At 43.9% G+C, this 14,949-nt stretch overlaps 1 protein-coding gene and 1 pseudogene across 4 annotated transcripts in view; one reads left to right on the top strand and one right to left on the bottom strand.

Moving 5' to 3' along the window:
• Positions 1–5,818, top strand: part of ubl7b (ubiquitin-like 7b (bone marrow stromal cell-derived)) — a 7,222-nt gene extending 1,404 nt beyond the window's left edge. For 2 of the 3 annotated variants that reach the window (XM_083652697.1, XM_083652698.1), the window contains 7 exons: positions 183–267; positions 372–429; positions 1,621–1,754; positions 3,590–3,639; positions 3,828–4,004; positions 4,965–5,078; positions 5,660–5,818. In XM_083652697.1, coding sequence (XP_083508823.1) covers positions 183–267; positions 372–429; positions 1,621–1,754; positions 3,590–3,639; positions 3,828–4,004; positions 4,965–5,078; positions 5,660–5,800 — 759 coding nt within the window. In that variant the 3' untranslated portion in view covers positions 5,801–5,818. Of the gene's footprint in view, positions 1–182; positions 268–371; positions 430–1,620; positions 1,755–3,589; positions 3,640–3,827; positions 4,005–4,964; positions 5,134–5,659 lie in introns of all 3 variants that reach the window. The other variant, XM_083652699.1, reaches the window with a different exon arrangement.
• Positions 5,819–11,466: 5,648 nt separating this feature from the next.
• On the bottom strand, positions 11,467–13,428 carry LOC310791634 (long-chain-fatty-acid--CoA ligase ACSBG2 pseudogene; annotated as a pseudogene). The gene has a single exon. The product of its transcript is annotated as a long-chain-fatty-acid--CoA ligase ACSBG2 pseudogene (transcript).
• Between the last annotated feature and the right edge of the window lie 1,521 nt (positions 13,429–14,949).

The following is a 14,949-nucleotide window of genomic DNA, read 5'->3' on the forward strand; positions in this document are numbered from 1 at the left end:
GGAAATCATTCTCCCTCTAGTGTGATATTCTGATTAATGTGTCATTTGTGGTGTTTCAGATCTTCACATCAATGAAACACTATTATTACTACTGCTACTGTTGTACTACTACTACTACTACTACTACTACTACTACTACATGTACTACTGGTCCTACTACTAAAACAGCTTCTCCCACCTAGGTATATAAAATGCTGACAAATAAGGAGTCTCTGGATCAGATCATTGTTGCTACACCGGGGCTCAGGTCAGACCCAGTAGCATTAGGTGAGACTTGATGGATCTTGCTTTGCTTGATACATCTCTTTAATGTGGTTTTCCTTTTTACTATGCAAGTATTTATTCTAATAATGCTGTTCATATTTGTGCAGGAGTTCTCCAAGACAAAGATCTCTTTGTGCAGTTCACGGATCCGAACATGCTGGACGTGTGAGTGTGGCTTCACCTTGATGCTTATTGGCTCTGATGGGTTTTCCATTAGTGCATACAATGTCCAGCTGGGTGAAGATAGCAGCCAGCCAGCCAGCCGGGGAGGGGAGGGGCGGAGTCAGGGGGGGTGCGACCTGAACGCAGCACGGTTGTGGTGGTTGCTCTCTATCTTGTCTTTAGCACAGTGTTGCAATATTGCGGTTATTGTGACAGGAAGGAAGTAGTCGGCTGGAAATGATTTAATGTCCGGCCATCGGGCTGACAGCTGGTGCTTATGGAAAACCCTGATAATAAATGAGCAGAGTACAAACGTACACAGAGAGGAGAATCCTGCTAGTGATGTACACACTCGCTTCTCACCTTACTCACATGTTTTTACATTGTCCGCCCAAGTGTAAACATACTTTTTGTATTTTGGTTAGAGTTATATTATATTGGCCATGTTGGCCAAAAATTTTTTTTACCTTAATATAAAGCTGTTAACTCATTTTGAGGGTACACTGACTTCTAATAGGGAGAATGGCGCCTCTATCATTCCCACTCTGCATCCTGAACGTTTTTTACTGCACCATGTAACTTTGAGGCTCCTAACCGGAGCATGAAAGTTACCTGAATGTAACTCCTGCTACAGCTCCTTCATATTAAAAGCTTTCTGCTGGCAAACTAATGGGCGCTGCTTTTATTGTGAAGAACATATAGGAAGTGAAATGTGATTATCGCTTGCTAGCATGATTAGTGGCATGATTATCAACTTGTTTCAAGAAAACAAGTCACCACAACATTTTAGGATATTTATAGCTTTTTTCTCTCTCTCCAGCGAATCGGTTATAAACACTCCACAGAGGTTAGCAAATTAGAGAGTGCAAGCAGAAACGATATAATAAGCTTAATATCTGTACGTACAAACAGGGAAGTGTAGCATTCATTAGCATCTGTAATGACCACTTGTGGCAGCAGAGGCCGCTGTTGCTGCTGCTAAGTAGATTCCTACATGTTAGGGCTTTAAGCTCTCTCGCTTATCAGCAGACTGCAGGATGGTATGAATTAACAATGTTATAATGCTAACCGACATAAAGAAAGACTGGTAGCAGCATTACTGAGTTGGCTGTACCATGTGTATCTGTCTACACTGTAGTTGTCATGTTGCATCAACTCTCAGATCTAGATGTTTCTGCTCTGTCCACCTCATAGACTGATCAGCTCCCACCCAGCACTGGTCAATGCCATCATCCTGGTCCTGCACTCTGTGGCCGGCAGTATGCCCGCTCAGTCCAGCACCAGCTCCTCCCGCAACGTCTCCTCCAGCTCCTACAGCGATATGCCAGGTGAGCGAGATGGCTCAGAGAAGATCCTGAGGGTCCCTCACAAGCTGCCACATGTGCTGCTGACCGCCGCCACGGCGCCACATAGAGGCATTGAAGTGAAGCTGACAGTAGCTTCATGTTTTGATCAAATGCAATGGGCATGTTATTGTAGTTGTGTCTGCCCTTTAAAAATTAAGCATACATACAATAAGGATACAGACACTTGTGCTCGTGGCAAGGCACTACTATAGTGGTGGTTAGTTAAAGTGATAACAGCTGAGTTAACACAATGGGGATATGGCCCATTGATGAAAGCTCTTGCATCTCTCTGTATTGCAACATTTATGAACTTATGTCTGTGGCGACACTTTCCCCGCACCCAAACTAAAAAAAGAAAAAGATACCACAAGCAGCGCACAGTTCTTGGCATGTTTCCCATCACCCAGCACCCGTCAGAGAGGGCAGGCAGAGTAGTAACAAGTTGCTGTTGTTTCCGCTTTATTATGATCCCACTGGAGATTTGGGCAGAACACACCCTGCGCCCGCCTACGCAGCAGTCAAGCACAGGGATTGGCCAGGTCAGAAGGGAGCCTTTTGTTCCCGTTTGACAGCTCAAATCTCCCCCCCCCACACACACACACACACACTGCGTCCAGCCGCCCACGTGTCATAGCGATCTCCAGTGGGATCCATAATAACGCACTGCTGACCAACTTCTTCTTTTGAGCTGTATTCTCTTGAGCGGTTGGCATCCAAGTGTTGCATTACTGCCCCCACTGGCCAACTTGAATGCATTAAGGAAAGGGAAAAAAACTTCACGTTACATTATGCGACACTGTTTGGATCTCACCTGCAATCAGGCCCGTAGCTACCATTGAGGACACCGAGGTCATGACCTCGGTATTTTCCACACCAATTTTTTTTTTTTTTTTTTTTTTTTTAATAGCCCTGGTTTCCAGATCTATTCATCTGTCATTGATGATTTAATGCGGCTGATCGGAAATGCAACAATTTGCTTCCTCTCTGTGTGCTATAGAAGGAAGAGAGATAACTCACAACATTCATATTTTGCATTGAGGCTAGATTGGGGCTAGACTTTGGGGACAGTTCTATTGAAGTGAATGGGTAAGTAACTCCCCTGTAAGTGATGTTTGTGTAGATGGGCCATTGTATTTAATTGAGCAGTATTCTGCCATGTGACCTGTATGCAGAATATAAATTATATTATATGGGGAGACATTTATTTTTTGTATCATTTTAAAGCAACAGCACAGTAAAGAGGATATTAATCTAACATGATGTCTGTAGTTTTTTATAGATCTAGCCTCTTCATTTTGCTCTCAAAGTGCACCAGATTGAAGCATTTTACTTTAAAATGGACACATTTTTCTATCCGGGGGGGCACAGCCCCCCCTGGGGCCCCCACGCCGCGCTAAAATGACCTCGGTATCTCCAAAACCCTGGCTACGGGCCTGCCTGCAATTACTGCTCATGGCCATAGGTGTTGTCAGGGACGAGAAAACTGAAATCCTCCGGATTATAACTTTAATTTTGTGTCACTAAGATTAACTGTAATGCCGCTGCCATCCGGGAAATCAGGCTTTGGGATGGAACACTTGTTCCGCTTAGGCTGGCATCCATATTTAATGTGTTTATGCAAAACTAGTTTTCCAGACGAGCTTTGATATAAACTTGTGCTTCTTGTCTGTTTTATATCTTCTATAATCCTGTTTTAATTGACATCTGGCATTTGAAGGCTTTACCTCAGTGGCTTGGATGTATTTTTACACACTTGTTAACTGTGATTCTAAAAGAGCTGTGGAAAGAAAAAGCGTATTATCCTCCTCTTCCTGCAGGGGGATTCATGTTCGAGGGCATGTCTGATGATGAGGAAGACTTCCAGTCCGTGAGTTAATCTGCTCGCATCTCCACATCAGGCATTATGTATTATAATATATATTATATATTATAATATATATTATTATATATATTATATATTATTATATATATTATAATATATATATTATGTGCACTGAAACTTGATGAAGCTAAATGCCATTGCTGAATTCTGGTGCTTCTCCACGTGTGCGATAGGGGGGCCAAGCAGGCCCGTCCAGCAGAGGAGGGGCCTCAGCAGGAGTGCGTCCCGTGTCTCTGAGCCACAGTGGAGCCACCGGCCCTCGGCCGATAACGCAGAGCGAGCTGGCCACCGCCCTGGCCCTGGCCAGCACCCCCGACTCCAGTGCTGTCACCCCCACCACCGCCAGTCAGGTGAGGGCACGCAGACAACATTCTCACACATTTGAAAAGCTTTTTAGCGCTGGCCAATGAGTATTATGGTTATTATAACCATATCATGATATGAGACTAGTCACATGTCACAGGCACGGCAGATACAATCTTATATAGGCATATTATAATGATCAGAAGATGATCTCACCATCTAAGGGCTTCTGACGGCCTTATCCAGCATGAACATTAGAGAAGAAAAGGGGATTTGGGAGCGAGTAAGGTGAGCGTGTGTCTCAGCGTACTTGTTAGCAGGTCGCTCGAGCTTCTCTGATGCCCGTCCAATCGCTCGTCTACGGCCGGCCCGTTCCTCCTGGATCCACAAGAAGCAGACAAGAAACTTGTAACAATATCACACAAAAGAAAGTAAAAAATATTGTTCATTTTAAGAGAAAGTTGAAACACTTTATACTGGAGAAATATAGAACTGATGGTTAACTGTCTTTCGATGATGTATAGTTCAAATGCTAAAAATGCTAAAAATGTATATATGACGTATAGATCAAATGCTTTAAAAAAAAAAGAAATTGCTTGCTGTTTTTGTTAATTTTTTTGTTTTTTTGTTTTTTTGTTTTTTAGACCATATGGAAAGTTTGTAATTTATAAGATGAACTGGGTTAGGGCATTTACAAGCTTGTAGCTTCAGCCCTAACCTTTTCGGCCAGCATCGTATGTTTGTTTTGTTTTGCATGTTTGTTTTTTGTGATGTGGCGCGAAATAAACTTTATTCATTCATTCATTCATTCAATATTGTTACAATATCGATATCATGGTATTTGGTTAAAAAAAAATTGATTTTGTCCATATATCATAATATATATCTACCTCACAGTGTAGCGATGGATTATTGCAGACTACGCTGAAACACACACACACACACACACACTATTTTTGTCTTTGCTGGATTCTTTCTCAGTCCTTATGTACTCGTCTCTCTCTTAGGCGGACCCTTCCACCGGAGTGGCCCCCATGCCAGCAGGCACCCCAGTCAGTAATGATCTCTTCAGCCAGGCACTCCAGCAGGCTCTGCAGGCCACCAACATGTCTGCTCTACAGGTGAGGCTTATGACCTCGTCTCTAATACATACCTGCCAACATGTCTGCTCTACAGGTGAGGCCCCCATATAACCCTACACCACAAATTAATAGAATAAATACAAGGATGTAATGTAACTCACTTTTAAATTACGGTAGTCTTAAATTCATAGCTCACAGTCAAATAATAAGATACAATTAAATTAAACAAACATACAAAAACGTAGGCTACAAAAGATGTGATCAAAAGTTTTATGCATGAAAGTTTGTGATCTAAAAATGTACATCATAAAAAATGAAAAAGAGATGTTCTTGTTAACTATAGCATGGCCATTTGCCTTGCTGACTTGCTCAGCCTCCGGCCAATCGTGCCTGTATGGACACCCGACCAAGCCTGAGGTAACACGGGGTGCGAACCTGCGACCCTCGTGTTGGTAGGCAGGGAATCTACCGTTACACTACCCGGACGCTCTATATTTATGCCGTAAAGGGGAAAAAATTGCATTTGTGTGATTTTCTTGGGAGGAGGGGGGAACCACGTAGCAATGACGCTTAGGGCACCCAAATGGCCAGCAGCGGTTCTGACTGCGTGTTTATTTCAGGGCCGCTGGCAGTCCCAGATGCAGCAGCTCAGGGACATGGGGATCCAGGATGAGGAGCTGATGCTGAGGGCGCTGCAGGCCACAGATGGGGACATCCAGGCTGCCCTGGAGCTCATATTTGCTGGAGGCCCAGGACTCTGAAGCCACGCCTCTAAGGGACCCCGGGAAGGGGGGGGGGGGGGGGGGGGGTTAGGGAGGAGAGGGCAGGAGAAGCCCTCAGAGGAGCTTTGGTCATCCTGCTGGCCAGTCATTATGTGGATGTGAAGCTTTTAGACACGTGAGGACGTCTCATTACTGCTCCACTTACCACCCTTAAATGTACAGTTTCAAAGCAGCTCTGCAATTGTCCTAATTGTCCTTTTTTGTTATTGACCTGACTTGTAATAAACCTCATCACACTATCTGTTTTTTGATAGGTGGCATCATTGACAGTTAACTTATTCTTTACCAATATCTTTTTATTTTACTTCATGGAAAAGTCTCCTCCTCTAGTTAGTTAGTTAGTTCCTCTCTATGCTGTGGGATTTATTAGCAGACCAAAGTCTCTGCTACATCGCTTTGATCAGGACGACGCCCTGAAATATCTGGTATGCAATTTTCACATCCTAACGAGACATTTGTTTTTCTTATTTGTTTAAGTCTTAATTGTATAATCATCATTATTATCCAGGAATATTAAAATGTATGCAGTACATAGTTATACAGCTATGGTGCTCATACATTCATATTTGCAATGGCATCCCATAGCTGATGTAATTCAGTTAGTTGCACACTAGATGGCAATGCAGTATTTTGTTTCCAACAAGACATGGTTCATCCAAATCTCTTTTTTTCCCTGTCGGTTTTGGTTTCTGGTTTTTGTTTGGGGGGGGGGGGTCTCCACTAAATCTGAATAACATGATGGTTAATTTCTAAACAGGCTTCAAGAACTCAAAGAGTTCAATATGCTTGGACATAGCCACTTAGATAAAAGAAAGAAATAGAAATATAAGGTGATACATATATCTACTCTGTGTATACTGTCGATGTGGCTATGCTTATCTGGACATGTTGCTATTAGTAACTGAGTCTTTACTACATTTGCTTTGTCTGGTGGCCTCCCATCAGAGTATATTGTAGTGGAGGACATACAGTACTGCATGCCCCCTCCCCCCCTGCAACCTAGTGTTCCCGGTCTACAGTAATTGGCCTGTTTAGTTTTATTACTGCGTCTGTGACTGTGACAGCTCAATCAGTCGATTGCTCTTTCATAGCACAGCAGCCAAACAGCGCTCTGTGTCCGTCTGTCCTCATTACCATTTTATATGTACGCACACCTGCGGGCAATTTCCACCACCAACTGCCTCCAAGGGTGTTTTAAAATAATGCTGTAAATGTGCAGCTTCAGCACAATAATAAAATGTCATTGCCTTTCTAGCAAATTAAAAATGAAACTGTTGTGCTTTTTACAGATAAAAGAAGGGGGGATTTTAAACCTAGCAGGAATATGTTGTGTGCTGTGGAGTAATTTTGCACTGATTACAGATCTGGACATAGTCTTGTTTTTAAAGGCGTTGCCTGCTAGTAAGCTGTCGAGTCATATGTGGTATTTGTTGTAGTCTGTATCATGTCTATTTTACTGTTATTATGCATATAGGCTCTTACCCTCAAGAGCTGTAAGCTGAACAACCTACTGTCACAAAACCAATGTTGCCATGGAGACACACACATCTGTCGGTTTTGAAAGAGTAGCAAATGCTTCACAAATTCAATGCTTCTATATAACTGATCTTAGATCTTAGTTGTGAGTAATGTAACTTACTGAATCACTCATCAGTACTTCATCTGTTTGCTTTCACTTGTTTTTGTACTACTTCCAACACTCATTCAGTATGAAATGAAACTGACAATTTATTCCAATTTACTGGCAGTATTGCGAGTGGTCCTGTGTAGCCCAAGGGGGCCATGGCACAAACTATATTAGAGTAAAGACTTTGATTCCCACTGGTTTCACCCCTCCTAAAAATTATGCACTTAATTAAACTAGAAATCTTGCACGCCCAATTCCTAGGCTCGCCCGCCCTATTGGCATGCGCAGCTCACAATTGTTCAACTTCGCATCACTGATGACATCACAATTGCTCGAGTGACCATCACTGATCACATCATGGAGTGCTCGAGTGACATCACTCAGCGCACAGCTGCTCAACTCCGCATCACTGATGATGTCAGTGAGTGATCAGTAGTGAGAGAAAAGTAGTGATGATGTCACAATGTCTATGACATCATCAGTGACTTCACAATTGCTCGAGTGACCATCACTGATGACATCGAGTGCGCGAGTAACATCACTGATGATGTCATAGACATTGTGACATCAGCAGTGACATCATTACTGACCAAAATCATCACAAATCTCACAATGTGGGACCAAGAACGTGACCAAAAACACAGACAGAGTCCACTTTGGTAATTTTATGTAGGATGATGATGATGATTAAAGGCATCCAATTTGACTTAAATGCATTCAGCGACCAGAGCAACTTACAAGCATTACTGTAGAATAAAGCTGTAAGCTAATACCTAAAATCACCAGTATTACTGTAGAATAAAGCTGTAGGCTAATACCTAAAATCACCAGCATTACAAGAATCCAATGAATTAAGTTCAATACTGAGAGTCATGATTTTGGGACAGTTAGAATGATCATGTAAGATTCAGAAGAGCCAGAGTAGTGCTGGGAACAGGCTACACCAGTATAGTATGACTAGTGTTATTATCTATCAAACACTATTTCAAGATGTGTAAAATGATGTCCAGTATTACAGTCAGATAGGTTTCCTCACACTTCATACATGTAATCCAGCAAGAAATAACCTATACACTAACTATACAGATGATACTGTATATAGTATACTGTATACTATACAGTATCATCTGATCACTGTTAGTAACTAGACAAATTGTTATTTTATTTAAACCCAATAAATGTAATAATGGTCAGTATCCTAAAGAGAAAGCTTTGAACACTGGGACAGGCTGACAACGAGGGCAAAACCAGATGTCTTTACAGACAGCAGGTGCTTCCTGATATGAATAGAGAATCAGAATCAGAATGACTTCATTGATCCCCAAGGGGAAACATGGCCTAATATAGTGAGTATATATATATATAATATAATATAGTGAGTGGTCTGTGAGCCTTGTTACAGAACACAGGCACAAAGCTGCAGTAATGGCGTCTGGCTTTGAGAGACGGGGCAGACGACTCGAGGCTTGCAGAACCAGTCTCAGTGTGACTGAATGACTCTCTGCAGCAGAGCATCTGGACCAGCAATGAGCCAGGTGTCGTCATCTCCACCCAAACAGTCACAATAAAGCCATGAACCCCTCTGCTGTCTATGGAATAGAGTTCATATGTTGCTGCTGTTGGATCAGAACCTCGCATCTCCAACTTTTCAGCAATGTACTGGAAAACAAGAAATTGGAGTTATGAGGTTTTCCCACAACAGCAATCCCTGCTGTTGTGGGGGGGGAGGGACAGCTGATTAGGCTACTCCTGACATGTGACATAAAACTAGCTAAGCAAGAGAAGGGAACCAGTGGATGAAGAAGGTGGGATATTTCCTGATCTTCTGTGGGTGGTGAATGACAATACAGGATATTATCATCTTTCCGGGGAGAGCACTCTGAAAGGCTACTGAATAAAATATGGTTTATGTGGAGCTCTGTGTTTATCTTTGGAATATTTTGGGTGGAGGTTTTTCTGGGTAGATGCAGCGGGCCTTCGGGGGTGGGGGGTCTCTTCATGCATCAATCCACATTGTAAACTAAATTTATTCAGTGTGATGGGTTGCATATCGTTGGACCGTTTGGGTCATATTGAAAATTCACCTGACCATAATTCACTTATTTGTCCTCGACACAAGGACACTGTCTTTGTGACCTATAAGGAAAGCCGTTTTTTTTAGGGGGGTTGTCCTTGGCAGGGAATGTCTCAATGCACACTACAACCACTGTTAGAGAAAATGGGATATTAAAGTAACATGCAACACTGCTGCCGCACAAAAACCCTGTCATTCCAATTTTGGTGTTTTACTTGTTTTTATATTGTGCACTGAATAAGTTCCATGGTCAGTGAAATCCAGTCAAAAGACATTCATGCAGAGAAATACATGACTATCAGTACAAAAAATAGCATTTTCTCTTAAAGTGAATTAAGGCTAAACAATTTATTTAACCTTCATTACTTTGGAAGAGAAGCTATTCTCATTTCATTATGAGTAACTAGAGGTCTTCGGAGAACCCCAAACTCCATTGAGTCTTCAAAAGAAGTGGTTCCGGGTCCGGAGCTTTCTAATACAGTAATAGACAGGTCCAATGGGGTCCGGGAACAAATTCCCTGGGTCCATTAAGCTCTGGGTCTGGCATTTTGGACCCGTGAAGACCTCTATGAGGAACCCAATCATTTTAGGGGAGCGGAATTGCTTGCAGCACCATTGAGAGACTGACCTTCACAGTTGGTGTTTTTCAAGTTACTTCAAATCTCAAATGTTTTCCCAGTTTGCCTTTCAGGATGCAGCAACGTCACCATCAAGAGGCAGAATGCATACATTACACTATGCATACATTACACTAAACAGCCAGCCCCCAAATCCAATCTCTCCCTGGCTTGAAGTATGTACATATTAATGTACATACTTCAGTATGTACATATTGATGTACATACCGCATCCATCTGCATTTTGCTCCGTATGCTGATGCCTTCATAGCTCTTTCCTTCTGATCCGTTAACTCTTTCAGCAAAGACATTGGAACACCCGCCTGAGAATAAATGTTCTACTTGTAGTTTTTTGTACGTTTGTGGGTGTTACTATCCTGCTATCTGTGATGCAGATGTGAAGGTTCATTTCCAAAAATGTTGTCGTAGGCTACAACTTTCCCATTGAAAGAGTCATTCCCTGAATTCCATCATTCAACAGCTTTAAAATCCAGTAGCCATTTTCATTTTGTGCTACTACTACCAATCTCTTTTTATAAATGGCGGATGTCATTTTGAATTTTAAAAAGAAAAAAGGGGGCGGGGTCGTACTCATAACACAGCTTGACTTGGTCTTTTTCATCTTCTCGGGAGGTCTTGTTCACCTTGGGTGTTGCCGGCTTGTCCTCCCTGTGCTGAGAGATAGCCAGCGGTTCACTTCACCATGTGGACATGCCGCCTCCCTGCGCAGGCTGATACTTCAGACCCAGGGTTCACTTCACCATGTGGACATGCCTCCCTGCGCAGGCTGATACTTCAGACCCAGCTAAATGGATTTCCATTAGAGGGGCTATGACTCATTCCAGATGCTTACTCAATACTGTGGGGGCACTGTAGCAGAACGTCTCCCTGCAGACACAACAAAAGCCACAAGAAAAGCAAGCATCCTTGTATGAGATGGCGATAAGTTAGTGTCCACCGTTGCATCACCTTAGCACCCATAATCACAATGAAGAATGTCCTCACGGGTATTAAGTTTTTATTTAGGTTCAATATATTTCTAAAAAATAATCGTTAGTTTATCGTAATTTTTACTTTTGCCTGATCAGGTGCCTCAATTATAAATCTTTTGACTTTCAGGTGAAAATCAGCACTAAATAGTTTATACATTTCTGAATATGAGGATGGACACAATGTTCATACACTGGGCCCCAGTTTCTCATGACCCTAGTTCAGAATCAGAATCAGAATCACCTTTATTGGCCAAGTATGCAAACACATACAAGGAATTGGGCTCGTTCTTGTACAATCCTTGTACAATCCTTCTGTACATTCAGTATAGTACATTCTACTGGTTTTCCACTTCATACATCTGATTTATTTTCTCCTGGTACATCTTCACAACAAAAGGCCTCCTCAGTTTCATGGTGGGTACCAGTTCTCCTCCAGATATTGAGAAATCCCGCTCCAGGATGACCCACTTTTGGATCTTCTGGGCGTTCGAAGTCGCTCTGGCGTTGACACGCTCCATGCCTTCCTGAATGGCTTTGTAGATTGCTGACTCCTTATTGGCTATTATCTCGGAGACCTTGGTTGCTGCGATGCCATTCTGTTGGCAGAAGGCCACGGCCTCGGGGCTCAGCTCATCCGTGGGCTCGCCGTTGTCATCCACAACACATTTGAGAGTGAGCAGTATGGAGAGGAACTTGAGCTTGTCTCCGACCAGCATGGCGTTGCTGATGATGGCTGTCTCGGCCTTCACTGCATCCTCAATGGGAACCGGCGGGATGTTCTCTCCACCGGCCGTGATGATTATCTCCTTGATCCTTCCTGTGATGTACAGGAAGTTGTTCTGGTCGTGTTTCCCCAGATCCCCAGAGTGCAGCCAGCCCTCTTGGTCCAGAGCCTCTTCTGTTTTCTCAGGCATGTTCAGGTAGCCCATGAAGACGTGTCGTCCCCATAAACAGATCTCTCCGTTTCCGTCCTTGTCTGGATTGTCCAGCTTTGTCTTGCTGCCTGGCATCACCTTTCCACAGCTTGTGATGCGATAGCTGTTGCACGTGGAGATGGTGTGTGGGGCGGAACTTTCACTCATGCCGTAAAGCTCCATCAGAGGTATGTTCAGGCTCATGAAGTACTCCAGAGTGTCCTTGGTGATGGGGGCTGCGCCTGTGTAGCAAGTCTTGCAGCGGTCTAAGCCCAGTGCAGCACGAGCCCTCTTGAAGACCAGATAGTTAGACAGCATGAAGCCCCAGGGCACAGCATGCTCCTGGTTCATGGCACTGTAGTTGTACTGCAGTCCGATGGACTTAGCCCAGCCTGCCACTTTCTTCCTCATTGGAGATGCCTTGGCCCCTATAGCTTTCATCTTCTCCTGCATCTTTTCCCAGACGCGTGGAACCCCCAGGAAAGCAGTTGGCCGCACTTCTTTCAAAGTTGTCCCCAAGGAACCCCTGAGGGCATCTGGCTCAGCAAAGTAGGTGGTCGCCGCAAACCTCATGGAGATCCACATGTCGTTGACCTGGGCGGCCACGTGGCTGAGCGGCAGGTAACTGATGATCTCCTCCTCACCGTAGCTCAATTCTGTCATGACACCTGACATATTGGCTGTCCAGGTGAGATTGTCATGGCTCAACATGACTGCTTTAGGGGTGCCGGTGGTTCCAGAGGTGTAGATGAGGGTGCAGCACTCATTAGCCCGAAGACTGCCAATCACAGCATCCAGCTGCTCGTCAGGCACTTCCTCTCCCAGCTTCATGAACTCGGCCCATGTGTAGAGATTTGGTAACTTCAGCTGCAGCTCGTCTTTATATTGGATGATGGCTTTCAGATGAGGTAGCTGATCTTTAACCTGTAGGATTTTGATGAGCTGTTTGTGGTTCTCCACAACCAGGACATTGGCTTCAGAGTTGGCAGCCACATACTGACATGCCTCAGAGGAGTTGGTGATGTAGATGCCGGCTACCAGGCCCCCAGCAAGGATGCAGCCAATGTCTGCGATGAACCATTCAGGAGAGTTGAATCCCAGAATACCAACACCATGGTAACGCTCCAGCCCCAACGTGAGGAAACTCTTGGCAGCTGCTCTGCACTGCTCATAGTATTGCCTCCAGGTCACAGTGACCCACTGCCCATCCTGCTTGGAAGCCAAGGCTGGATGATCCCCATAGCGCTCAACTGTCTCCAGGAACATCTGATGGATTGTCATGGGAGTATTGGACCCTGGGCCTGAACCCTCCATCCTCAGCTTGACCGCCTTGTCTCTGCTGGTGCTCCATAGATGGTCAGCAGGGGCCAGCGTTGTCGCCATTGCAAAGGAACTGCCTGGGGCTCTGATGGAAGTCCTCCAGGTCTCTCCAGTCCAGAGGATCTGAGAGGCTTGGTTGTCTCAGTGTTGTGGACAGGACTGACTGTACTCAGCAATGTCATATAAAATCACTGATGTCATAGACATTGTGACATCATCAGTGATGTCATAATATCACTGATGCAACATCAGTGACATCATCAGTGATGTCATAAATCATACCCATTGATGATGTCATAGACATTGTGACATCATCAGTGATGTCATAAAATCACTGATGCAACATCAGTGACATCATCAGTGATGTCATAAATCTACCCATTGATGATGTCATAGACATTGTGACATCATCAGTGATGTCATAAATCCTTCCCTAGAGCATGCCAGGCATCTCACGCGCTACGTGTGCTCGATTCCTAGGCTCACTTTCTGATCTGTGTGAAGCTCCCCCTTTCTTTTTATTTATTTATTTATTTATTTATTTATTTATTTATTTATTTATTTATTTATGCATTTATTGTAAAAAAAAAAAAAAAGCCTCTTCTCAAGTTTGTGTTATTTGCTGGGGTCATTTTAAAGGCAAAATATCAATCAGGTCTGTGCTGTGAACGTCAAGAGCTTCAGCACGCCATCTTGTCACGTGATCTGTGCTTATATTATGTGTTATGTATTATATTATTATTATTATATATGTGCTATATCTGGATTTCATAAAGTGGATTAAAGATACAAACTGATTACATTTTGGGAAGGACTTTCTCAGCCCATCATCATCTCAAGACAGAAAATAGCGCGTTTGAACAGTGGGGGGCAGCATACTGCAGTCACCTACTTTGTGTCCATGTGTGGACTGGAGTGTAGAGTGTGTCTGTCTGCCTGTGACGGATGGTGACCCTTCACTTAACGAAGCACGCAGCATCTGGACAATGGCTTCCCTTGATGGCTCCATCAGGTGGAGATGCTGGAGGAAGTGGGGAGGAGGAGGAGGAGAGGGATGGTGGGCTGGAGGAAGGGGAGGTCAGAAGGAGGGGGTGATGGACCTCCTGGGGCCCGGCTAAAATGCTCCCCTCATCTTAATCTCCTGCTCTATTTTGAGGAGCAGCAGGAGGGATGTGTCGGGCGTATGGAGCCGCTGGTGATGGATGGTCAGACATGAGGGCACTCACAGAGCTGATGAATGAGATCTCTAGATTGGCTAAATGGCCTCAGTGTCACCAGCAGAGAGAAGACATGCAGGGAAAAGAAAAGACAAAGGATTCTCCATTACTGGGGAACAGTTGCATTAGGAGGATGGGCTTTTTGCCATCAAGTCATATTATTTCAGTTGCTTTTGGCACAAAAAGTACAATGCTTCTGCTGAGCTAATGCTGAGCTAATGCTGCTGTTAATCATGTACAGTGCTTCTGCAGTGCTTCTGCTGAGCTAATGCTGCTGTTAATCATGCAGTTGAGCATGAATACAAACAATCTGGATTACCAGGAAGGCAGTAACACAGATTTATGATGCTGAGATGGAAATTAACGA

This window comes from Poromitra crassiceps (assembly GCF_964638095.1).
Source record: "Poromitra crassiceps genome assembly, chromosome: 16".
Taxonomy (NCBI): domain Eukaryota; kingdom Metazoa; phylum Chordata; class Actinopteri; order Beryciformes; family Melamphaidae; genus Poromitra; species Poromitra crassiceps.